Source organism: Pyrus communis, chromosome 13 (assembly GCF_041283825.1).
Source record: "Pyrus communis isolate YQ-2024b chromosome 13, ASM4128382v1, whole genome shotgun sequence".
Lineage (NCBI taxonomy): Eukaryota > Viridiplantae > Streptophyta > Magnoliopsida > Rosales > Rosaceae > Pyrus > Pyrus communis.
Window position 1 is genome coordinate 24,352,945 of NC_142577.1, and position 26,383 is coordinate 24,379,327.

The 26,383-nt window shown below is 36.5% G+C and overlaps 5 protein-coding genes across 8 annotated transcripts; 1 reads left to right on the forward strand and 4 right to left on the reverse strand.

The window, feature by feature from the left end:
- The first annotated feature begins 1,169 nt into the window (after positions 1–1,169).
- On the forward strand, positions 1,170–1,675 carry LOC148691983 (uncharacterized). Its single transcript, XM_088682857.1, has one exon. It carries the CDS (start codon positions 1,316–1,318, stop codon positions 1,598–1,600), a length of 285 nt encoding a protein of 94 aa, XP_088538983.1. The 5' UTR covers positions 1,170–1,315; the 3' UTR covers positions 1,601–1,675.
- Positions 1,676–1,813: 138 nt separating this feature from the next.
- LOC137736818 (Rubber elongation factor protein (REF)) lies at positions 1,814–3,840 on the reverse strand. The gene is made up of 3 exons (XM_068476094.2): positions 3,377–3,840; positions 3,035–3,268; positions 1,814–2,506 (listed from the first exon to the last, which is right to left on the reverse strand). The coding sequence occupies exons 1-3, from the start codon at positions 3,389–3,391 to the stop codon at positions 2,051–2,053; spliced, it is 705 nt and encodes a 234-aa protein (XP_068332195.1). The 5' UTR covers positions 3,392–3,840; the 3' UTR covers positions 1,814–2,050.
- Positions 3,841–4,763: 923 nt separating this feature from the next.
- Positions 4,764–9,869, reverse strand: LOC137738422 (meiosis-specific protein ASY1-like). 2 transcript variants are annotated; one of them, XM_068478059.2, is made up of 22 exons: positions 9,549–9,674; positions 9,381–9,437; positions 8,758–8,854; positions 8,595–8,663; positions 8,366–8,458; positions 8,087–8,216; positions 7,934–8,003; positions 7,778–7,819; positions 7,564–7,692; positions 7,352–7,471; positions 7,184–7,226; positions 7,015–7,077; positions 6,713–6,837; positions 6,585–6,597; positions 6,407–6,483; positions 6,225–6,323; positions 5,980–6,130; positions 5,806–5,882; positions 5,659–5,716; positions 5,393–5,559; positions 5,146–5,286; positions 4,764–5,018 (listed from the first exon to the last, which is right to left on the reverse strand). In XM_068478059.2, the coding sequence occupies exons 1-22, from the start codon at positions 9,549–9,551 to the stop codon at positions 4,965–4,967; spliced, it is 1,878 nt and encodes a 625-aa protein (XP_068334160.1). In that variant the 5' UTR covers positions 9,552–9,674; the 3' UTR covers positions 4,764–4,964. The 2 variants fall into 2 exon arrangements, with proteins under 2 accessions (XP_068334160.1, XP_088538513.1); XM_088682387.1 differs by lacking the exon at positions 6,585–6,597 and having other exon boundaries at positions 6,709–6,837; positions 9,549–9,869.
- Positions 9,870–10,398: 529 nt separating this feature from the next.
- On the reverse strand, positions 10,399–15,788 carry LOC137736817 (uncharacterized). 3 transcript variants are annotated; one of them, XM_068476092.2, is made up of 8 exons: positions 15,476–15,788; positions 14,703–14,913; positions 14,287–14,420; positions 14,058–14,154; positions 13,718–13,897; positions 13,342–13,617; positions 12,387–12,724; positions 10,399–11,774 (listed from the first exon to the last, which is right to left on the reverse strand). In XM_068476092.2, exons 2-8 carry the CDS (start codon positions 14,857–14,859, stop codon positions 11,559–11,561), a joined length of 1,398 nt encoding a protein of 465 aa, XP_068332193.1. In that variant the 5' UTR covers positions 14,860–14,913; positions 15,476–15,788; the 3' UTR covers positions 10,399–11,558. The 3 variants fall into 3 exon arrangements, with proteins under 3 accessions (XP_068332193.1, XP_088538982.1, XP_068332194.1); XM_088682856.1 differs by having other exon boundaries at positions 14,703–14,908; positions 15,476–15,617; XM_068476093.2 differs by lacking the exon at positions 13,718–13,897.
- Positions 15,789–22,997: 7,209 nt separating this feature from the next.
- LOC137736432 (cytochrome P450 78A5-like) lies at positions 22,998–25,945 on the reverse strand. Its single transcript, XM_068475699.2, has 2 exons — positions 24,894–25,945; positions 22,998–23,870 (listed from the first exon to the last, which is right to left on the reverse strand). The coding sequence occupies exons 1-2, from the start codon at positions 25,875–25,877 to the stop codon at positions 23,268–23,270; spliced, it is 1,587 nt and encodes a 528-aa protein (XP_068331800.2). The 5' UTR covers positions 25,878–25,945; the 3' UTR covers positions 22,998–23,267.
- Between the last annotated feature and the right edge of the window lie 438 nt (positions 25,946–26,383).

Consider the following 26,383-nt stretch of genomic DNA (forward strand, 5'->3'; position numbering starts at 1 on the left):
GTAGATCACTTTACCACTAGTAGAGAGAATTCGACTATCATTCTCCTTCCTTTGTACTAGTAAAAATAGTATTTTGAGATCGATCAACACTTTTAATAAACAATTGAAATTGGTTTGTGAAATTATAACCTTTGTTCGTTTTGTCCGCTCTAACTCTAAATTCGGTTTGGACACTTATAGCGTTTTAAGATCTGTTGATTAGAGAATTTGTGCTCACCATTTCTTAGTTGTACTGATATTTTCCACCTTATCAATTATTGTTAGATGAATTTAAATCTCGAAATTCTTATAGCAGATACATTAAATGATAGCCACTCAAGGGTAATTAATGAGATGGTGAACAAAAATAATTCTTATGTTGATTTTCTACTTTTGACAGATTAGAGAAGACATTCCTAAAGTTTTTTCGCTAAAAAATCATAAATTACAAATAACGTATTCTGACCGAATAAAATCAATGATTAGAATCGCTAAATTTATTAATCTTTATTTGAAAATCAATCCTGCAAAAATCATTTGAATTGTAGATCGTTTAATCATCCAAACATATCAAATAAATGGACAATTCATCATGAATATTTATTTGATACCTACACTGTCGATTTATTCTATACATTTGAATGATTAGATGATCTCCGACTGAAATGAATTTTTGTACAGTAGGGGTGATCTTCAAATGAAGATTAAGAAATTCAACAGTGTTGATCATAAACTTTTTTTATACAATCAAGATACGTTATTCGCAAGAAAGAATGAGCTCGTCCCAAAGAAGGAAAGCAAGTATTATCCTTTTAAGTTTTAGGCTTCAAATCTGGTGCAAGGCCAAAATCATCAAAATTGGGCCTTTACTAAAAAAATGAAAAGAAAAAGGAAGTTGATAAGGCCTTGGTCCCAAATAAAAGCGAAGGAAAAGCGGGTAAATCTTGGCAGGCCCAAATTAAAGAGTTGCAAAGAAAAAGAAACTGCTTTGCTGCTTTGACAGCTTGACCCCAAAAATCGTTCGCCATACACAGTGATCTGCGCAGGAAAGCTCTAATCAACGAACCAGTCGATTCTCCTTTTCAATTCTGTTGATAATTTTGTTTAATATTTTTTTTTATAATTCAGATTGATCGCAGCTTAGATCGGTTATTGAATCAATTTCCTTCCACATCGCGAGTGTATCTGAAATTATATTTCCCCTATTGAATCCCAATAGAATAATCTAATAGCTGAATCGATTTTTCTATGAATATTTTGAATTCGTATAAACTAGGGTTTGTGGAACTCTGAACAGAGCTAAGATTTTTAGGTTAACGTTGTCAAGGGGTGAGAGATGGCGTTTATCATGGAGTTTGCTGAGAATCTGGTACTGAGGCTTATGGAGGACCCTAAAGAGAGGGATAGGAAGTTCAGGGAGCACGTGTATGCGGTGAAAGACCGGTGCCAAAAGACCAAGGAGATGTGGGCGCTACCTCTCCGTCCCTACGGATTTTGGACCTTTGAACGCCACAACTCGCAGCTCCGTTGGGATGCCCAGATTAGCCAGGTTGCAGGCCGGAGGGACCCCTATGATGATCTCCTCCAACACAGCTATGATCCCGTCACCCCCCAAAACTAATTGAGTGCGTATAAAGTTTGTTTTTTTTACTGTTTTGAAGCCATTCTGTGTTTCTAATGCATCGTTCGAACTGTGTGGAAGTTGTTGTATTGTTGTCAGTCGCTTCCGAGATAATGTAGGTTGAATATGTCTTCATGCTAATTGCTCCAAGGCACGTCCTTAGGAGAGTTGATATTGGCGTTTGCGGTAGCTTTGTGCTATATGTTTGGGTCATTGCTGCAAGTTTCATGTTTTTTATTCTAAATTTAGCCGGTGAAGGTCTTTAACAAACTGAGACAAAAGTAGATGTAAATTTACATAGACGCTAGCGAAGCTAAGTAGCTATCCACATTTCTTCAGTTCATCCACACCCGCCAACCTACCATATTAGGCTTTTCTTTAAAACAGGACAGCTAGTATAATTAAAGGGCCAAACTTAAAACCACCAAAGGCAGGCAGGCAGACATTCCTTCAATCAGAATCAGAAGAATCCGATTTGTGCTCGACATGTGCAGCCGCATCTTCCTTCTTCTCCGCCTCTCCCTTTTCGACTGCCTTGGATATCTCATTGATCGGAACCAGGGGTAGATAGCCGAAGATGGCATAGCCCTTACGGGTCAAGTCCTTTACGGTGTGGTTGTATTTGCCAGACCAGTGCGCAGCGGTTGGTGCAGCCTTCTGTGCCACTGTGTGGATGGAAGGGTACTTGTTGAGTCCGACCCACAACTTCACAGATTGTTTCAAGACAAAGTTCTTGTACTCAGTAGCTGCATAGTGAATAGCTGCGCGTGGACCGCCAGTTTCAACCTCCTTTAAAATTCTCTGTCCCTTTTCCGCTGCCTTCTGGATCAAACAGTGCGCTTGGCTCGCGACCTGCTTAGCCACTGGAGGAGCATGCTTATCGAACTTGTCTTTGCCTTCATCCACCTGTGAACAATGAATATATCAAGCCTCGATCAACATCGATCATTCATGCATGAAGGGCATTCACAAGGGGCATAACACAACAAACGAGCATCATAAAACTGTTGAACATGTACACTATAACCTCATTAAACAAGTAGCTCACAAACCCAGTTAGCAAAAACACAAAGAAATCTAGTTGGATAAGAAGCATCCATTATCCATCGAGATGTAGAAATCGCGGTCTTTTTATCCGGCACCAGCCAAAAAACTAAGGAGGAGTTCATGAATGATGTCTCAAGTCTCTTATTAAAATGGATTCCGACGGGCCTTTTCGGCGTCAGGGTACAAAACCAGGCAGAACACAACTAAAAACCACCTTCATAGATCATAAGCAAAAGAAAAATCATGTATAACCACCACACAGCTTTCAAATTTCACAAATTATTAACTGTTAATTCACCAAATTAATTCGAGAAATTTCCCAATCTGAACAACTTCAGTTTCTTTCTTTCTAATCAGGAAAAACACAAATAGAAGAGAAGAGAATACCTTGGCGTCGAGGAAAGCGAGGACGTCGTCAGGAACGCCCTTAAACTTCCGGTAAACGGGACCAACGACGGCGGTGACTGCGCCCTCCACAGTCCCGACCGTCGATCTGAGCGGCCCGGAGTTCTGCTTGGCGTAATCGTACAGATTCGAAACGCACACCAGCGTCTGAATCGCCGCCACCCTCAGAAACCCTAGGTGCTTCAGTTCCTTCTCCTTGCTGATCTCCACTCCCTTCTGCAACAACACATCAGAAAGTTGCTAAAGATCCAGGCAAATATAACATAAAAACAAATCGAGAAAGATAAACAAAACGACAATTGAGATGATCGCAAATTTAATTACGTCGACGGTGGCCATCGTTTGTAGATTCTTTTCTCTTCGCGGCGGTTTTTGAGATTCCGGGAAGTCGCGACTGAAAGAGGAAATGGCTTTGGAAGATCAGAAAATACGGATGGTTTTTGGTTCGAGGGTAAATTTATAGTGGCAGCAGTTACGAAAGGAATCTTGTGCGTTCGGGCGATGGACGGTGGATGTCGGATCTGTTTTGTTTTGAGTGGGCCCAGAGGGTCAGTCGACTCCGGATCCAATAGCAGGGAAGGGATGTTTGTGGAACTTTCAGGAAAGGAGCTTGACGTATGGATTCTCGTGGCGAGTGCCCCCACCAAGTCCGAGTTTGAGGCTGAAATGCTTTGTGTGAGCCTAGTGATTATTACGTGGGGCCCACTACGAAACCACCGGAGCTAAGTCTAGCGTACGCATTTTATGGGAGAGATCCACTTTAAAGTAGTAGGTCCTAAATTTATTACACAAAAAAATGATTTTTTAGCAGTACAATTTAAATGTATTCTTTTTTATTTATAAATGAGAGGTGGTCAAAAACGAATTTTAATTATGTTATTTTTAACATATTATGAGGTTTAGTCTATCTTTTATCTTTACATAGATAATATCGTTTATTCAAAAAAAAAAAAAATCTCTCAAAATGATTTTTTTTTCCTTGGCTTATTCTTATTTAATCTTAAACTTTGAAGAGAAAAAAGAAAACAAAAAGAAAATGTCATGTGTATAAATTATTTTCTTATCCGAGAGAAAATAAATAAATTATTCCTTTAAAAAATTTAATCGGGGTTATTATATTATATATACTTGTGTTAATGATAATCCACTACGTACGTACTGTTATGATTGATTTTGATGTGTTATCGTCCTTATTATAACAGGGAAGCTAAGCATATTCTGTGGGACAATGCAAGGACAAATCTTAAACACAACCAAAAGAGACGATAGAGCAAAACGCACAGCAGCGTTATATATGCTAATGAAAAAGATTTAACTACTCAAAGACGAGTAGGAACTCCTATTTAAAACTCTAAGTGTTCAACTCACAAAACTTTGTGCTTATAACAAAACCGTTCATATTGTAAATCACATTGTAAAAATCATATCTGTAAAAAATGAATTAAAATTAAGGTCGTTTAGTTAATCTATTCTAACAAATATATAGACAGTTCGTAATACTTTTATCAATTTCATTCATTTGTTTTTATATAGTTCGATGACTAAACGACCTGAATTTTAATTGATTTTTTACAGAGATGATCTTTATAGAATGATTTATAATATGAATGGTTTTGATTATAAAAACGAAGTTTTATCAATTGACAATGAATAATTTTGAGTAGGAACTCCTGGTCCTTCTTTTGAGTATGCAAGTATTGTTCTATACTAATTACCATGAAGCCATCCGATTCCACTCAATCATCGTCATATCCTTAAAGACCTTGGTTTAGGAAAATGCAAGTGTGGATGGGCAAAACCAATTCCCAGTTTACCACATCATACTCCTAATCACCGTAAAAATTTACACCTTAACTTTCCGCGAGTATCGGAAAATCAAGTCCGGCGGACAGACAGCAAATGCTGGAAATTTTCAGACGGCTTGAGACTTCTGGCGCTTCAAGTACTGAAGAATTGGCTCCTTCACCTGTACAACAGGAAAAATGCCCAAACTGCAATATATTAGAATCGTACCATTTTTTTTCACTAGCGTTTTCCTGGTGACAAAAACTACAGCTGGCAATTTTATAGCGAGGATTTCGAGTCATACGCACCGTGCTTGTTTTCCTCGACCGCTTGTCTTGGCTAGACCTCCCACTGCAGATCACTCTGTCCCCATCATCACAGTAAACAGTGTTGCCATTTACCCTGCCGTTATCATTTCCCGGCACGAAGCTCTCCCTTGAAGTCACCGGCTGCAGAATATCCAAACAAAATTTAAACTTGGTATAAACAGTCAAGTTGGAGGAAGAGAAGAATGACATGAAGTGGAAGGGTGGAGGATTAAATTAATAGACTCGCCTCGGCCCTGCTTGTGGGAGTGTTTGGATGCTCCTTTGTCTTTGAAGCAGTCTGCTCACTCCTCATTGGACTGTATTGAGGCCCGTTCGATCTTAGTTTCATGCGTGTGAGATCTGATCCGATGGAGTGGAGGGCACCGCATGTGGATGTGTCCCTGATGCTGCTTCCTGATAACAAAAGCAGATTTTAGGCCTTAAGTGCTTATTTAAAAAGTAGCCAGAGACTTGAGTAAATTATTATGTACTGAAAGCACTTAAGTCTTCTACCCATTGTACGGAGATCTAGATGACTGGACTTGTTATTTGGTTCAGTGTTGTCGACATCCTGTTCATTGTAAGAAATCCAAGTAAATATGTAAGGGAAAACAAATGGAAATAAATTTGAGAAAGATGCAGACACGTTTGCAGATATACCATTGCATCATTGTTCAGAGCTTTCTTCACTTCATTCAGTTTTTCCTCGGTGATCTTAGAACGGATCACACGCTTTCCTGGTTTAGTAAACAAATGAAAATGGTAAGTTAGATATAATTTGATCCCATGTAAGCGCCAAATACAAGGATTTTAGACTGGATTAACTGCACACACCTAGCCTTCGGTTGCCTTTGGCTTCAAGAAAACCCTCTCGTGCCATTTTATCGATGAACTTACGCACAGTAGTCTGATTCACTTCTCCACCAAGCTTGTTCTGAAGCTTTGTAACTGTCACATACTGCATTGGGAGGGCATGATACAGCGCCTGAGATGGACAAATAGAGTCAGGTACTTGGGGAGACAAGATATTTGAGGAGACTGCAGAGAACAGAAAATTTCGAGACAGGAAATGCAATCACCTTTATGTACATGAGATCATTAACCTTTAAAGTTTTGTCAGCAACTGGTACTTGAGCATCCATTTCTTCTTTCACCATAGTGAACTCATAATCTGACTTCTGCATCGAGGAAAAAGAGTTTGACTCAAAAGCAATAAAATATGGCCTCAGAATTGAAACAAAAAGGAGAACATAAAGCAAACCTTCGGCCTGTTGATGGTGTAAGTGTCCCCTGCAGGTTTTGATAGAACACCTTCTATGACAAGCTTGTCCATAATTTCTGTGATCCAGCCAAATAGGGTTGAAAAGTGGCAAATCTAGTTATAAAACCCACGAAATAAGTTAACAAACCAGCAGCTTTAAGTGCATTCTTAAGTTTACCTTCAGTCAGAACCTGCAGCATATAAGAACGGTGAGATGGAGTCTATGAGTATACTACAATATACCAACAGAGCAAGGTTTTTTGACACAGTTTTTCCGGTAGAGACTTGATAAGTTGAAATACTTACCACTGAGATGTCCGGGAAATTTGAGAGAACATCAGTAAGTTCAACAGTGTCAAGGTGGAGGCTACTGATCCAGTCCTTTATCCGAGCCAATTGATGTTCATCTTGCACTGAATCCTGAGTGTTATCTACACATCATATAAAAAACCCGTTGGGTTAGTACTGCAGGAAAATTAGTTTAGGAATTAAAGCCAAGAAATAACCCATCATTCCGCACAGTTTTCAAGTTCAAACTTGTTTGTGTCACTCTCACTGTGATATCAAAATTGGTCTGCTAACTTAGAAAAGTGTAATGCTTTTATTACCTTCATCAACCATGCTGTCATCTTCCTGCGGTGCACTGTTATCTTTCTGTGGTTGTTGCTTATCTGTCAAGAAAGCCATTGTTACTTCCACTAACAACTCAGACCAACAGATAAGCAGGTGCGAATTACAGTGCAAAGCCAAACCATACAATAGACTCAGAACCCTCACCTACTGGAGCTACTATATAATGATCGTCTTGTGATTGGTTAACCTGAAAGTAGTGCCAAACCATATCATGTTTCATGTGTAAACTATTTTGTAAAGAAAATAATGACATCAATTAGCACCATTAAGCTCATTGGAAACTCTAAACCCAAACAAGATATAAAATATTACCTCACTGTCAGAATCAGATCCCGAATAATCATCCCTTTGCATAGAATCAGCTCCTAAGCTCACTTCATCATCTTGAATATCATCATTTTCGTCCTCACAAGGATCAAGGATGCTTTTTACCTGTACACGTAACAAGTAAAACAAAGTGAAATCTGGACCACAAATCATGAATTTGAATATCAGACATTCCAAAAACATTCTCAATTCCCTACCTTCAGCGCTAATACAAGATGCTTGCTGTTTACATTCCCAACCTCCATTCTCAAAGGATTCTTGGTCCATGCATTACGAGCTTCTTCCTCAGAGCAGCCCCTGAAGAATGGAGGCTCATACTCCGCTGGCTGCAATGTCAAAAATATAACTGTCATCTTTTGGCAAACAAAGCATATTTTTGACAAAACGAGAAAGAAATTAAAAATGGTGTACCGTCACATCATCGTAGTATAGGAGCTTCATCAATATGGTCCGCTGAAACAGAAAGAGTTTCAATCATCTTTAAATACCAGACCAACACAGAAACACTCTTCCAGGAATTGCAGAATGAATTAAAATTTGCAGGTAGCAAATTATAGGTTTACCTACCTCTTCAGGCATTTTATCGAGAGTTCTCATCAATTGAACCAATGTGCGGACCATTTTACAAGCAGAGCTCCTGGAAAAACATAGTTACAAAAATTCACAAATTTGCCAAACAGGATGGGAAAAAAATCTGGAACGAATTTCGATCAAAGTTACCTCATCTGGTTGGGAGTTATTTCTGCTGTTGAGTTGCACTTGAATGTTCCACCCTCTTTTTTCTTGTTCCCAGAGCGACTTATATTCATCGAAACCTCCTGGCTTTCAGAATTTGGGTAACTGAAAGAAACTGCAGGTGAAGATCGATTAGAACAAGTCAATTCTCCAAAACTGAGGCAAACAAATGTAGACTAAAATTCACACTCCAAAATCAACCAGCATTGAACCTAATCAAATTTTGCAAAGTGATTTAGATGATTAATTTCGTGAATAGCTTACAAGTGTATTCCTCAATCATTGGTCCTTCAACTGTCTCGCACACGCAGAACAATAGCGTCTTCAGGTACTTCTTCTGCAATGCATCGTATACACCTACAAATGTTTGAAAATAACATAAAAACTAATAGCCAAACAAGAAATCGAAACCGAAACCACATTCCAAATTTCAAATCAACGAGATGAGATAAAATTAAAAAAAATAATGACCAGTGAGTTCAACAATCTGTACCTTTCTCCATCCAATCAATAAGCCTGCGAGATTCCGCATCCATTGGCATTAGCTTTTTGATCTTCATCTCTATCGAAGATTTCAAAATTCCAAAGAAAAATCACAAACCAACATTTGAAATTAAAACAAAAACTACAACAAATTGAGATTATTAAACAATTACCTAAAGCAGGAACAGACTTATCATTGAAGTACTTCTCCGGAAACAGGCCTCTGATGTAACTGATATTGAATATAGCAATACGAAGCAAGTTCCTAGTCTGAGCTCAGATCAAACGAAATTGAATGCTCAGAATCAGTTCATACAAGTATCGAAGAATTCATCATCAAAATCGTATAAACATTGCGATTTAGATTTTATGAAATCTAACGCGTTTCTTCAATCAAATTTACTCATGCTAAGACATAATCCTACGTATATTTAATTTTTCTGAAAAATGAATAACAAGCTTCAGATCTTCATACTGATCGTTAATTACTTGTCAAAAACTCGTATCATCATCCTCGGTGTCCAGATATGGTCTATATTTGAAAATCCGTCAACGATTCTAACAGAACTTTCAGAGTTATGCAATATTTCACAACAAATTTCATCGAGAGAGAGAGAGAGAGAGAGAGAGAGAGAGGAAGAGAGAAATTCAATCACATATGAGAAAAAATTTAATGAAACAAAAACCGATCAGATTTAGAAAACGAAATACTATCTGCTGAGAAATTGAGAAGAATCACTAACAACTTCAAATTACCGCTACGATTATTCTTAGTAGATGAGCGATCGAGGATTACCAGAAGAAGCGAGTCCTGCTCGGTGATCTCTGCTTCCTTCACTTTCTGTGCGACGACCTGAAACGAAGAAGTTGCAGTGAGATTCAGATAGATTTCAACAATCGGTACTAGCAGATTGACGAAGATCGTCGAGTATAAAGGAATTGTTCAGAGAGCTGAGAAGTTCACCATTGTTGCACTTTTCTCGGAGAGAAAAATGAAAATCGGAAGTTAGAGAGTAGAGAGAGAGAAGAGAGAGAGTGAATGAGCGAATGAGAGCTTTGAGTTTGCTTATGAAGAAACTTGCTAGCTGGACGAAAATTTGAATTATTACAAACGAGGAAAGTGGCGGGAGGCGGTGAAATTTGTAAGTTACTTGCGACGGTTCACGAATTGCAGATCATGCAAAACGCGTCGAGCTGGGATAGAGAATCGGTTTCCGTACACGTGTCCCAAAACGGAAATCGGAGTTTGTTACGGCCTCGGTTTCACGGAGGCCGTGCCTGTATTAGTCCCTAATCACTAGTCGTTAATGATTAAATAGTTGCGATTTGATAACGAGCGCGCCAATTCCAACAGTAACACCTGATTAGCTGGCACTTAATTACGCATCAGTTCCCACTTAACAAAGGCCTCAATTCCCCTACCAAGTCAAAGAGGTCTCAATTTTATTTATTATTATATATTTTTTTGGTAAACAAATGTCTCAATTTTAATTCACGTATAACTTTTAAAAGAACCGACTCTGAACGTATAATAGAAGTTTGTTTGCCTAGATTACTCTCGTATAAATCACTTTCGAAGTTGCTCGAGAATGCCTTCATTTTCTTATTGTTTCTCAACTACTTTTGAATTGTATGTGTGTGAAATTAAGAACATGTGTGAACCGAAATGAAAGTAGCACCGTAGCTACTTTTGAAGTTTATCTTTAAATTAATTTTCTCACACAACAATTTTTCCACACCACAGTTTTACCAAATAGCGTAGTAATAAAAAACTTTTTGATAAAGCAGATGCTGTACCAAATCAACCCCAAACGGACAGGTTTAATTTCTTTCTTATATCATTTCAAGGGAAAAATGGTACACAATTCTACCATATTCAAAAGAAAACCCAACTTCTTAGTGTCAAATAAACTTATATGGTAATTACTAATTAATTACTAGAGTTTTTTCTTCTTTTGCTACAACCACTTTCAAATAATGCAAAAAAGATGTTTGACCGGGCGAGTGTAGCAAATGGAAGTTCTTCCTTCACTCATTGTGGTTTTTTGGCAAATAGAGATCACTTTCTTTGTGTGTGTGAATCACACAATCGGAGGTCGGGTATGAGACATAGGTGACCACATATCCTTGCTCCATCTGCGTCTCATCCAAGATCACCGCCTCCAATTGATCCACCAACCCTGAAACCAACAGCCCAGTACAAGTAGAGCAGGCACCGGACCTGCAGAGTAAGGCAACTTCAGCCCTGCGCTTTCAGCTGACTCAAGGATGTGAACCTCATCTGGAGCTTCAAACTCATTCTCCTCAGCATTTGGTCCCACCAGTTTCACTTTGCAAACTGCCATTGCAGATACAGAGACAGAAGATTTCAACCCAAATGCTTTAGAATTGTTCTTCACAGAACCAAGAGACAAACGGCGACCCTTAAGTCTTAACAACGGCTGAGCCTCTGTCTGATGTTGCACTTCTCATTGAGCATAATGTCGAAAGCCAGGAAGTCTATATTCTAACACTCGCCATCAGAACTCAGGTATACGGTGGATTATCCGAGCAAAGTTCGAGCAAGGTCACAAGATGTTCATGTTATAAACTGAAGAACACTTTTCACAAATTCTCTGTTCTTTTTTAATTAATCTCTCAACAAAGACTTTTCGAGCTAAAATACGAAGCCAAAGCTTCATAAATAAAAATTTAACAATCAATACAGCGAGCAAACAATATTCCACTTCCAACACTTCAAACATGTATAAGACCTTTAAATTAGTAGGAAACTTATTTGTAAGCAAATTTTCTATCAAAAGTTTATGTGTCTTCCTTGCATTTGACCCATGTTGCACCCCAATTGTATCTCCGTCTTTCTCAATGAAAGCACATAACTTCACAACAAACAGAACAGCGTTTCTGGTTCTAAAAGTACAGAAAATACACCCAGAAGAGATTTCAAACTGTGAAACTGATCATTCACATTGAAGGCTTACCTTTCGAAAGGATCGCCTCTGTTTGAGTGAAGAGGATAAACAGCTGCAGCTATTTTCTCCCTAAGGCTGAATTTGCTTGCAATTAGTGGCCGAACATCTTCTACTCCAACCAAGCTCTCCAAAAAAGGAAGTAAGAAGAGTAATTCTTTATCAGAACGATCATCGAACCAGCTCTCAATTGGAATTCCATTGTCTACTTGGAACCCGAATGCCTGAAATAAAGCCAACACGCCAAAATGTTACACCTAGAAAAAACAAAGTTAATAGTATTGAAGAAAGGACAAACATAATCCTACGGGTTTCCTCCTGAAATTAGCATAATTTAAGTTGTATTCGTGTTTCATATTTCACATTTCAGTTGTCCCTGACAAAGTGATCCAGTGTCGTAAATGTTCATAAATGAAATCTGAGATCCGTGTCGTAAATGTTCATTAAATGAAATCTGATACATCCCGTTGAAACTGCTCCAAACATGGCTTCACCAAAAGCTTAGAAAGGACCGACTACATTTGATTCCACAAGCAGGCAAGGGAACCCACTAACGATGTACATTACAAGCAAAAAACTGAAGATCGACCATTGACTCGAAACATATAATGCTGATAAATTTCACCAGAAGGCTAGATGGAGCTTCTTTCAACTCACTTTTATTCATCACCATATTAGGCTTATCCAGAAACTCACTGATCCAAGGAAAAACAAAGACACTCCAAAAAGTATGCCAAAATATGCTCCTAGACACATTAAATTCAATAAATCACCTTCAAGGGCTTAGTGCACAGATAACTGCTAATGGCAGAGCGGGGAAGGTTGGAATAGCATACCTGTGGAGAGTTGTCGATTATGATAGTGTGTGCCAAATCACGACCAAGAACTGACAAATCTTTGAGGTAATTCCCCTCCACAAAAACACAGGAATCCCGAAAAACACGATGGCGAAATATCTTCCTTTTTGGGTCCAGCACATTTAGAAGTTGCTCTGCATAAATACTTTGACTAGCTGTAAATATTATGATCTCAAAAAGATTGGAAACTTTGTCCAGAAAATCTCTGAGATGAGGACGGCATCGGACATATACTGTATGCTTTTGGAGGTTAAAATTTACGGCAAAAGTGAAGTCTGCATCAGCACAAGGTTCTAGTGTGGAGTGTACCAAGGTTTCTGCCAGATCAAAATCAGTCTTAGCATGCAAATCTAACCAATAGTTCAAACAAAACATCAACACGCGAGGAATGATAGAAATCAAGGACTAAATGTCGCATCATATAAACAATATAGTGAGATAAAAATGCATGCCTGTGTCCTAGAAAAAGACACATTTGGCACCCCTTATAAGGAAAAACGAATGCAGATAAGTGGACTACAATTTAATCAGATCTTCCATCAGAATACAAACAGCTATGAGAAAATGCTCATGCACCGATCCCCCGTCCTACCATACAGCTACAATAATCAAGCAATAACAATTGAAATGAAGATAAATGTTATCAACAAATGTTCTTTTTGACTCTCATCATAAAGATGACAAAAGCAAAACATGCTACAAGGAAGTTACTGTCTTCAGACACATCCAGATTATTTTGGCAGAAGAAACAGGCAAAAGTTCAAACTCAATGCAACACCCTATCACATATCAACACTTAGTTTCATGAACCATGAACAGTCCATAAACAATGAGATGTATAGTTACAAATCGTTCCTAAGTTGAGACTTGAGAGTCATGTGAATTAATGAATAAGGATATAAAAAATGATACAACGGTTTGCCATTATTCTCACCATCCAAGTCCAAAACAAGACTAGTAGGAGGACAACGCCGTGTCTGTTTAGGTAAAAGCATCGGCCGAAAAGTTGGAACAACTGCTGATAAGTCAGGTAAGTTCTTGATAAAGAAGTAAGGATCAAAGTCATCAACTTCCTCATACTCGTCATCATCTGTGTATAAATCAGTTGACATGGGCTCGTGACCATGTTCATCCACACATTCCAACTTGGAATTTTTCATGGCAAGATATATGGCTGAGACTTCAGAAGAAATAGTGGCTGGATCCACAACTGCATTAAAATGAGGATACACATTAGTTGTGCCACATACCACATAGTTTTTGTGCATTCTATTTTGCTCATACATTTTGTTTCATTTCATTTGTATTACCAGGACATGTTATATTTACTGAAGAAAATGTGTTCTCACAGTAACTCCTCTCATCTCTAACCATGGATTCGGAAGTCTCTTGAACAACATGACCATTCAGCACATCAACCCTTGAGTACATTATTTCACAATCTTGATGATAACTGTGGTCTCCATTTCCAAAGAATTTAACAAAATCAACTAGGAAAACAAAAACCGTAAGGTCACAACAGTCTCAAGAAAACCACAAAACTTTTCGGTAAGATCTTTTTAACCATTAATAGAGAAGGAAAGAGACACGATTACATAATCATAAATGTGAAATACATATATAAAATATAAAAAATGTTTGTTCATCTACCTCCATTATCAGATTCCCCTTCGGCATGTTTAGATATGTGAAAGGCAGGAGAAAATATAGTTTCTGCTTCGCAATCAGTAGTTCCCTCTTTACAATCCTGCAGTATGATACGATATGGTCAATTTGAGAAAATTTTCACTACTGAATGCTCTGTTTCGTTTCTTCTTCTTTTTGTTTTTGCTTTATAGGCAACGTAACTGAGCTGGGCATGGCATAGCTAGTTAATTACCTTAATATCTATGCAATCATCACGCATAGCATCATGCCCCAAACAAGTGTCAGCAGTCCCATCACGCATTGAGTCATAATTCAAATTTGAATTGGTTGCAGTAACAGGCCCCCCATTCTTTTTATGAGTGCCATCTGAAAGTTGTGGTATAAAAATGACAATTAAAAACAGTAACTGGATAGAATCTTGACGACAAAAAAAACAAAGAGAAATTGGAAGCCATTCTTCTGCCTCTATGGGTTAGAAAAAGTTTCAAAATTGCCACTATGGATACAAGTATGCTACCAAAAGAAATTTGTCAGGGGATGTATGTCACCATTTAACAATTAGAAGTAAAATGTGCACTAAATATATTCCATACAAGTATGGGGAACATTTCCCGAGGTTATTGCGTAACGAATAAGAAGGTAACCTACCTATTCTCTGCTTCCTTGCTGAAGATGTAATTAGGTCAGCAACTTTCTTTTCCACAACTTGCACACTTTCATATGCTTTCTTCTGAGCTCTTGTAACCTTGGGACAAGCGTGCTCTCTCACAGCAGTTCTTCCAGAACTTCTTTTCTTCGTTTGCATTTTGACTTGAATTAAACAGCTTAATTTTGAGAGGGCTGAAGGTGGCCTACTTGACTTTGGAAGAAAGAATTCAAATTTCAGAAATCGGCTAATAAGTCAAGCATCCTACATTCATAATAACTTCCAATCCGAGGCTTAATCACTCTATACCGGCGAATCAACTATTTCTAATTCAAACAGCTCAAGGTTTCAAAACTTGGGGTGAATGAAAAATGCAACCTTTTTTCAGCATTTGGTTCAAGAAAAATTTACCGCAAATCGAAAAACTCAACGAGAACCAAGAAATCAATCAGCAGCTAGAGTGCCCCCGAAACTAAGCTCAATTAGTAGAAAATTATGTAATTAATCATCAGTCCGAAGTAAAGCTTAAACCCTAAAACCCATTTTACCAAAATCACAAAGCTAAATCATAAAACACAACCACATCAAATCAAATTAACTCACTCCATTCCACTTCTCACTCGCAAATAACACAAATTTCCCCACAAACCCAACATGCAAAACATCAAAACCAAACAAACCCTAAAATTCAGCTCAAGAAATGCACCTTACAAAAACCAGAGCTACAAACTCAAACTAAACCAAGAACCAAACACTCTCACTCCACATTACGTACCTGAGCTAAAATCAAATCGGAATACCAAACGCCGGACGCCGCCGCCGCTATTCCGGTAACCAAACAGTGAATCAGCAGAGAGAAAGATCGCCGTCAGTGAAGCTTAAGCATTTATGAAACCCCTAATTTGCTCTGCTAGTTGAAGCAGGGGATTTTGGATTTCTAAGGTTTCCCTCCAAGGGAAAAGAGAGGGAAAAGTCGGAGGGATCGAAAATTTTATTTTGTCTGAACAGAGGGATGTGGTGATAAATAATTCTCCCAAAAATTTTCTCTGAATTTTTGAAATTTTTTGATCGGTCGAGGACTTTCTTATGGGGTGCACAGGGGAAGGTTCGGTACTCATCGGTGCGGGTGCGGGACGTACTCTCTGTTGGATGATTGACGCGTGGCGGGTTTGTGGGTTTGAACGGTGAAGATGTAGGTTGTATGTTCGTTTTGGTGTGTAGTGAGGGACGTGCACGTGGGGAAGATATATTTTTTTTTATTTTATGCTTTTCTTGCTGAAATTTCGAAGATGGAGACATATAGTATTATCGTTTTCCAGGTATTTGTCTTAATTTCATTTACAGAGGTACGTCAGTTTTCGGAATTTGTAAACTTTACGCTTGACTTTTGGATATTCCACCATGGCCCCTGTCTTTTTGTGGTCTTTTAATTGCATTTGGTCACTTTCTAACATTCATTTTGCATTGTCGTTCAGTTGCTTAAGAATATTTATCTTTGCATTGGAGATTTTATATTCGTTTTTCCATTTTTCGTCTTCGCTTGTTAAAACAAGTTTAATATGAATTAGGAGTAATGAGTTTTAATACTAATCATTATTAATAAGTAAAGTCTTGTATGAAACAAGATAAAAGAAATATGTTTTCGTGTCAAGAGATGTAATATTTAGAAATATATTTTTATAACGGCTTGTCAACAACTAAAAAGTAACAATATGATACAATCTTAATATCGAACTCATTATAAATTTTGACCAATTCAAGTTGAAAAATGGAGTTGCTCCTTCAGCAAAATTGGGATTAAGTTGAGCCAAAAGATCCCGATTCAAGACAAATTCATGAGGGAGCTGAACTGTAGTATCGTCGAAGCCCTATGTTCTATAACGTTGAGCCAATGACACTTTGCCTTATCTATAGAAGCAGTCAACTGAGTTCTGAATGAATTAGCTCCTTGGTAATTGGGATTTTTCAACCGATTCCTGATCAGCCACCCCAATCCTTCCATGTATTGCGGACGGGTGGAGCTACTAGATCTAGCTTACTGGAAACGTTAAGATATCAAATTAGGCACTTCACCAAACCTCTACTTTCCTCTCCCTTTCAACCTTCATCAGCTTCATCATAACGTTTTTTTACTCCATTTCAATCTAGTTTGCCCTCTCACTCTTGTGTTCCTATCAAACGAATAGAAAATACATATTGTCTTCATTAGTGTGAATCAAACATCAAACCTCTTATAATTAATTGGAAATCAGGTGTCCATGGACCAATTAGTCATGAACTGTAGATGAATACTCTAACCAACTGATCTATAAAACTCATGCCTAGATCATTAGTTTAAAATATTATTTTAGTGCACTTAAAAAGGAAATCAAACAAAACAAGATAATGAAGCAAAACATGAGAGATGAAATCAACCTTAAAAATCATATGAAAAAAGCTAGGTAGGCCTCAAATTTTCAAGTCCTCAAATTTTATTTTTCACTGCGAGTATTAATATCTTAACTTTATCTTATCTTATGAGATCCAAATTATATTTTCATACTCTTTATTAAACAATGATTTTGAATAAAATATTGCATGACCCAATCTGCTAACTTGCGAAAGTAGCAATTGACCATGTAATATCCAAGGTCAGTTGCTAATTGGGTGGTTACTTCTTTTTCAGATGTATTTTTCATATGTGGCATAGCACACAATTAAACCATCCAATATTAGTTTGATTTATCTGCTCATTTTAGCTCAAACCAAGGGTGGAGCCAACTAGAGTCTATAGTACACCCTAAGTTTAAAACGACCAAAACTTTTGGTGTTCAAGTAAGAATGTTACGGAAAATTAAGTCTAATACCCCAACAATGGTCACTAAATTAGTTCAGCCCTATATAAATTTCTAGCTCCATCCTTGACTCAAACTAAATCAAACCACACCATTTAACATTATTGATTTAATTATAAAAAAAAAAATTATTAATTTAGTCGTAGTTTATAAACACGAAAAAAATTGAATGGATCTATATTCCAAAAAAATAAAGTTAAATTGATATTGCCAATAAAGTTCTTATCCATTGTGTAAATATATCCTTGTATAAAATAAAGAACATATTATATAGTTCGCTCAACTGAGCAAGGATTGTATGTTTGTGACCAATTGGCCAAAAAGAGAAGAAGGAAAAATATCCAAAGCTTTAATACAATTCAGCTGCATTTTGTTTGGGCGACTTGTTGAGAATTAAAAAGTTAGAGGCCTGTTGCGTAAAATATTGTTTTATAAAGTACCTCGTTGAGAGAATCTCTTTAAAATTTTGAAAGTTGAACCTCATCTTTTGGGAGGACTACGGAAGCTCCACCTACCCTCATATTAAATTGATGTTTTCCACGTGTTTGCCACGACGTGCAACTGAAGGGGCCCATCAAACGGCGGCCCCACTTCGTATTTGGGCTCAACTTTAGAGTTAAGGCCCAAAATGATATTGGATTTGGGGTTTTGTATTTTCTTTTTTTGTATTAATTTTATGGATTTTTAAACCTGTCCAAATTTTAGACATGTAAATTTAAAAAGAAAACTAATGAAAAGAGTTTGAAAATTTTGAGTTTTAACGATAAAGACAAAATAAATGGTAAAGTGAAAAGTACCAGGATTGATTTTTTAGTATAACAATGTTGTTTTTCGTTAAAATGAACAATACTAAGAGATTTTCGTTAAAGTTATCAAATTTAAATTTAAGATTACATTTGAGAAAAGTGAGCTTTATATTGGTCGTGGGTTGAGAGGGAATCCAACTCTATGAAATCTCATATCCTGTTAAACCTCATCTGTTCAATATTAAATCGAACAGTTGTTAACTGATTGGTATTTTGAAGAGATATGATTCGTTTTGATTTTAAAAATTATGAATGAAAGAGTTAGAGTTCGTTCAATACACAGGATGGCAAGTCCAATTAAATTGGTCGAGTGGCAAGGCCGCTATTTAGTCGGCCTAAATATATTTCGAATTAGGGCACGAACCTTGGGTCGAAATCCAACTGGGGTCTAATTCAATATATATTGTACTCAAAGTCTCATCCAACTATGTACTGTACTCAAAGTCTAATTCATATTATCTAGGCCACCAAACAAGGCACTAACACACTAAGGTGACTAACATGTGTAGAATTTAGTAGTGTTATTTGAAGTATTTTTACTGTATGTATATATGTTGGGTAGATTTGTGACACTTTGTTACACAACTTTTGACACGTTTTTGTGAGGTTCACTATGTGTATTTCAACTATTTGAAATCATAGATCCTCCTTGCATAAAAATTAGACAAATTCAAAATCATTAAGACATACATTTGTAATGAAGAAAATAATGAATATAATTCTACAAAGAAACCCCAAACTCTTAGTCCAACGATCATATGATTTCATATTTGGGTATTTTTTATAGACATAATATTTGAAGGAAGACCTAAAAGATAAATGGTTTGGATCATTAAATACATTACGAAGCAGATCCCACAAAAATACGTGCCAAAACTTGTATAAAAAAATGGTGTCACAGATCTGTTTCATGTATATAAATTACAATGTTATATGGTATTTTGGGGGGACTGTGAAAGCACTACCCTGAGGTATAAACCATTATCCCTCATTTGCATGCAGAGAATTAATGAATTTTTTGTTCAATTATTGTTGTCTTTCTGTTCTGTTAATGGAAGAAAAACAACCCCACGTACGCACCCAAATGCTACAATTGCAAGTGATCATCATCTAATTTAGAAACGAATTAAGTACTCCTCGCTTAATCACAACTTAGAAAAACCTCTCAATTAATGTCCAAATTATTAATTAGTTCCTTTTATGGAATGAATCAATATAGCCAAGCAAGTTATTGTATACATAAGTAGCTTGTAGTTCACTTGCGGAAAAAAAAAAAAAAAAAAACATTTCACGAAAACGTGTGTCAAAAATTGTGTGAAAAAAATAGTGACGTAAATCTGCTCCATCATATATATATATATATATATTAAGATCATATTGCTCCTTTACACTAAACTTTACTGGAATGCGCGCATGCATGGTTGCCTACCCCTTAGATATACATATCCTTAGTTAGTTCCTTACACATTGGAAATCAACTTGACTAATATAACTATGTTAAGTAAACTTCTGAGTTCAGTATTCTTCTATAGTTTATTTACATTTATGAATGGATCAATAAGAGAGTATTTTAAGCATATGCGTACACATCTCAAATATTGCTAGATAATGGTTGTCGCATAGGGCAATTCACTGGCAGGGTTGAAACCTATGACGTTTGAGTCTCATCTTCTTGTGAGTTGACATACTCAAAATCTTACTGGCATTCTCACTGTTAAGAAATCACAAAGAAGATAAGTTGTTGTGCTTAAAATTGCTGACGAGTACTTCAAGTTACAACCCTAAAAGTATATGAGAAAGTAAGAAATATGTTACTCTACTACATGTAGAGACACCTTCAAACATTGAGCCAATTTAGCAATATCAACGTGTCGAAGAAGCTTAATGAAAAATGAAAAACATAAGAACTTGAACAAACATGACATGTATTGGGGGGGGGGGGGTCCCAATTGAATTTGTGGAGCATCAACATATGGCAATTTTAAGTTATATGCAATGTGTGGGAAAGCAAACGTGGGCTAAAGCGATTCGGCTTTAAACAAAAGCTAAAGATTTGGATCTTAAAAAGCCAAAACTTTGGGACATGCCTTGAAATATCTTTACCATTATGTACAAGTTTAAGGAATATGGGTTGGTCCACAAGACATATTCTCTGCATGATCCATCCATCTATATCCATCAACAAAATGCATCCCACTTGAAAACCCTAATGACTAATTACAGCAAGTTTTCGTGGGACTCCGAATCTCTCTCTCTCTCTCTCTCTCTCTCTCATCATAGAAAGAAGAGACATTTTTGTTTTGATCAGCTAGTGGTTTACAATCTTTAGTCATCAATCCGTACGAAACAAAGCAGACTAATTAAGGGTTGATTAATTAGCAAAAATAGAATGCCTTTGGGGCTAAGATTTGAGATGGTGACACAAACCTATATATTTTCTTTATAATCATGTAAATTCCACTAAATTATTTCCATAATTAAAATCATAGGCATGATTTTAACTAATAATTGTCAAGATTTCATAGAAGAGGGCCAACGACCAACTACTAATTGGTCACACATCAAATATTGTTCCTTAATCCCATGCTAACCAAACACATGCATGATGCTTTTATAACAAAAAATAATCTCAGTTCAAATAGAAGTTGAAACACTCAGTTTAAGTTGTACTTTATTCTGTCATGTTTACGATGTGAGACTTTTTACATTATTCGAAGTAGTTTTATGTTATATAAAAGTAGTTTTATGCGTGATTAATTAACAAAATATGTTTGTTTAACAATATTATTGACAACCTTACAATCATAGCATGTCCTAAATTCGATTTCTAACTCTAGTTAATCACACAATAGTGGCCAGAGGAAAGCTGATGGATGCCAGCCACCAGAATGATGGATGCCAGCCACCAACTGGTCTCCTTTTTCGGGAAAAAAAAAACCCCACAATCAAAATATATATAAATGTGAGAATTCCAACAATGTCACTAGGTGGACTGTTGTTTCCAATTGCTATTGATAAGGACAAGCAAAACGAGCATGTTCGGTATTTTTGTCTATACAACAATATAATGAGTCACACTAAATTAAGATTGTATTGATGCAGATGTTGGTGGATAATAATTTGCTACGAGGACAACTCAAAAACTCATCACTAGCTGTTCCTTCCTTTTTAGGTTGATGGATTTTAAAGACTCTTTCTCGACTCCACTATAAGCTGTTTTGAAAACGATTTTGATGTAATCTGTTTTTGAATTCAATTTACACCAAAAGAGAATTTGCAAGGTGGCTCGATTAGAAGGTAAATTAATTAATTAATTAAGGAGGAGGTTCAATTAAGTGGAAACTATAACTAGTTATTCGACTTTAAGTTTTGGTGAGATATAATTAGGTGAAAGTAAAGATTCGTGATCTTTCACATAAAGTTTAATTATAATTAATTAGAATCGAAATGACAAGACTACTGAACCAAAGCCATGCATGGATTTACAGTTTAGATCGTATCATCTACATATGGATTACGCACGTACCTACCCGGACTTAATTAATTTAACAATGGTTAGTGGACATGGTGGTCAATGTCATGTGTGATTGTTAATCATGTAACTAATCTTTAAAAACCAAGATTCGGTTTCTTTCCTTAACTTGCTTAACCTGCTGATTAATTCGTTAAATTTATAAGATAATATATTATAACAAATTTATATAGGTCTCATGTAATATATAAATTAATAATTTTTTTATTTATTTACAGTTTTGATATGAGAAGTCAATCGCTACTGTTGTATGTATGATATGTTGTGTTACTATGACTTTTGTTTATTTAAATAGAGTTTTTGTTTGGTTAAATTTTCATAAAATGAAAGGGTAATGCTAAATTTCTAAACCAAATTTTGTAAATCAAATGATGTGGATGTATACATTAAACAATGTACATTTATTTTTGGAACAATTAAGTAGATTCATGAATTTTACTTGGTTAAACGAATATCTAGAATTGTTAGTTCGTAAAACATGAAACAAATACAATGTACAAATATTTTAAAAAATAAGGAAAACCTCGATAAATTAATAAGTTATTAATTATTCGATAAATTAATAGTTCGATTCTAAATTAATAGATTTTTTATTACAGTGCTATTAATTTATAGAAGTTTAACGGTAGTGTCTTTAATACTTGGTTGGAGAAAGTAATCTCATATTCAATTTACGGTTTGTAGTAAAATTGATACTTAATTACAATTGACTGTTGTGGTGACATAAAATATTTGTGAACTTATGTCAAATTAAAGTTGTTTATTGACATAGACTAAAATTCTAAAGTAAAAACCAACGATACTGACGTGTGGATATGTTCCAATTACCATGTTTTTCAGTCTTTCAGAAAAGAAAATTTTATAAAGCGCTATGAATATATAGGCGGCTAGCACGTCTTGATTTGAGTCCCGGTGCAGGTAAATCAAATGATGTTAAACAGGAAGAGGCAAAAATGTATGAATCAAATGATGTTAAACAGGAAGAGGTAAAAATGTATTTCTTAATTTTTTCAATCCTAAAAAGATAGAATGTCACAAAAAAATCACCAACTAGTCCTCTTTTTATAAAGAAAAAGAGAACATAAAAGAAAACATATAGTCTGTAATAAAGTAACATGTTGAACATTTATGCAAAAGTTCAATCCACAAGCTTTTATAAATAGTCAAAACATTATTTTACAATGTTCATGAGCCAAGATTTACTTACTTACTTTTTTATGTTGGGTTTGAGAGTCCTTTCCTAATACCCCATTTTACTGGCCCCAGATACACTATGCAAACCACGCCCTACCTACTTCCAACACTACTCACACCATTCTACAATTTTTAATCAGTGCAATGCATATATATTTTCCCTAATTATTCATAACCACTAGCTTAGCTAGCTACTTTAGTTCATAATGCACTGCGTTGGACAACGTGGCATGTGAGTGGTTTTTTCATTTCGAGAGAGAGCTTCAAACACTCCGAAAGGTCAACAGGCTCTGCCGGTAACCATCTGAATTGGTGCAAAAACCTAGCAAGCCACAAGTGCACTGTAGCTAAACCCAACGCTTTACCCGGGCATACTCTCCGGCCCGACCCAAATGGTGCAAGCCTGAGATCCGAGCCCATTATTGACACGTCCTCCTCAATAAACCTTTCAGGCCTAAACACCATTGGGTCCTTCCAGATGGATGGGTCGTGGGTTATGGCCCACATGTTGACCATCGCAGTTGTGCCAGCTGGGATGAAAACTTTGTCCACGTGGACATCATGGACCGCGAGACGGGCCCATGATAGCAATGGGCCCGGAGGGTGCATTCGGAGAACTTCCTTGACTATGGCTTGTAGATACGGCAGGTTCGGAAGGTCGGAGTCTCGCACGTGCCTCTTGTTCCCCACGTGTGTGTCAAGTTCTTGTTGTGCTTTGGCTTGGATGTCTTGGTGTAAGACTATCCTTGCCATAATCCATTCAAGAAGTATTGCAACCGTGTCTGTCCCTCTAAATATCATTTCCTGGACAATGTCACAAAACCAAAAGACAATAGGCTTCGTTAATTTATGCACATAAAATCTTATGGTTGTACTAGGAGCTAGCAGATCAAAACTATTAGGGAAACAAATCTTAATTATATTAATTTAACCTAATATTATTACTATGCATGTGTATGTTCCACCAAGAATATAGAAAGGAGATCAACGTGTCGAGCATTAAAGAGAGATAGGTCATATTGTCAGATAAAACTCGTACGGAATATGATTTAATCATAGTAAATAATTTGTGAAAGGTTTCCCATCATATTATCGGGTTCATTTTTTATTTGAACTTGATGGTAACGGAATCTAAATCAATCTTCTTGATTATTTACAAACATTTAATGTTGACATATATATATATATATATATTTGATTCAATAATTAAAAATAAGTGATAAAAGACTATTGAATCAAATTTAATGGTCAAATATGTATCAATGTTGAGACAAACATATTCAAGAAAAACCGACTCTAAATAAAACAATAATATAATTTAGAATCTTGCCAAGTTATCTAGCTAGGGTATGGTGTTATTATGTCACCAATCATGACTAAATAGCTTTTGCTGCTAAAATTTGACTCGATTAAGTCAGCAGGATTTTGGATTCTCACTTTTCATAAAGTCGTCCGATCTATAGGGAAAATTATCCCCCATAATTATTGATCTGTCACTTAACAACAATTTTTCACATTTTGAAAGGAAAAAAAAACCCAACAATTATTCACATGCATATAGATAATCGTTAATTTGAAAGTTAATAAGTTTTAGTGTATGCATATCAACAGTTGATAGTTATTCACTTATATAAATGTCATATACATTTTTTATATATCTAATTTTATGAATTTGTGTTTATTGAAGATGTCATCAATATTATATGATGCATACAACATTATATAAAGTGTGTATATATATATATAAATAGTTGCATATATATTGAGAAAATATAGTGAATTATATTAGGAACAATTTAAAATTAAGACAGTTTTTTGATTGCTCACCCATAAAACAGCCACCGTGTCTGAATCACTTAGTTTATCTTCTTCCGGCAAAGCTAGCAAAGCACTGAGAAAGTCACTGCCGCCACCGAAATCTCCTGCTCTTTTTCTTTCCCTCACAATTAGCCCCACCACAGACTTCACCTCAGCCGCCAATTTGTGACACTTCCTCTTCACACCATAAAAGTCCAAAAACCTCAAGGGAAAATAATCCTCCAAATTAAACCTATAAATCAAGTCGTACCCCTCTTGAACTAGCAACATTAGCGTTCGATTGGTGCTAACCTCCTTCTCTGAACCTAAATAATTAGTGCCAAATACACTCTGGATTATGTTATCCAAAGAACCCTTCTGCAATATTGCTTTCAATCCCACAACCCTATTTTCCTTCATCTCATCCCAAATTTTCACCACCATTTCATCAGCCACCTGTTGCCTTAGGGTTTCTAGGCCTCCGATTCTCCTCGGTGAAAACATATGCACAGCTGCTATCCTGCGCAGGTGGCGCCAATATGTTCCTGAAGGAGCAAACCCTATGGCGCGTTCAAACATTAGCAACTTAGCTGAGTGCTTGATCGGGCGGTCGGAAAACGACAAGCCTCCGAGGATTTGCCTAGCAGTGTCCGGATGGCTGCTGATGACGACACGCGTAGTGCCTAAGCTGAATGCCATGAGTTTGGTTGCCTTGAGGGATGTTGCCATACTGGAGAGTTTTTGATGGGCAAGAGAACCCATTTGATGGGGTAGGAACCCTATTATAGGCCACCCAGCTGGTCCTCGAAGGCTTGACCCGTTTTGAGAGTTTTGGTCATGACTGTAACATGACCATGCAAAGCCTCCGGGAACGAGCCAGTGGCCCAGGGAGATGAGGAAAAGGTTGAAGAATGAGAGGAGGAAGAGGGTGAGAGTGAGAGAGTTTGAGTACGACGTCGTAGCTCCAAACCAAAAGACTATGATTGAAAGGGTGGCTAGCATGAAGAGTTTCATAACTATTTGAAGTTAAGTGGGGGAATTCTAAAAGCCAGTAGAGTTGCCTAGAAATGGACATTTGTCATGAAGATAGAATGTGGGTTGATTTGAATATATAGTATGTGGAAAGTTCACTGGGTTAAGGGTCTAGGTCAGTTTGTTAACCATGGTTAAGCATACCCAAACTAAGGACCATTTCTGTCCTTGTAAAGATTTAAAATGGAATATTTTTTTTTATATATTATTCATCTTGAAAAATGTTACTCGACCTTATTGAATTCTTTCAATTGTTATTTATTATGTTATTCATAATTGGTTGTTGGTGTACCATAAATGTGAAAACATATCAACAATATGCCCACTCATGTATATAACACGTAGAATAATAATAATATTTGACAATTTATCTAGTGCACATAAGGGTTTTGTGCCATACACAATCTAAAAATTGAAAAGGTTAAATTATAAAAAATGAATTTATGTCAGTTCAAGAATGAAACCCACACTTGGAAGCATATCCCACC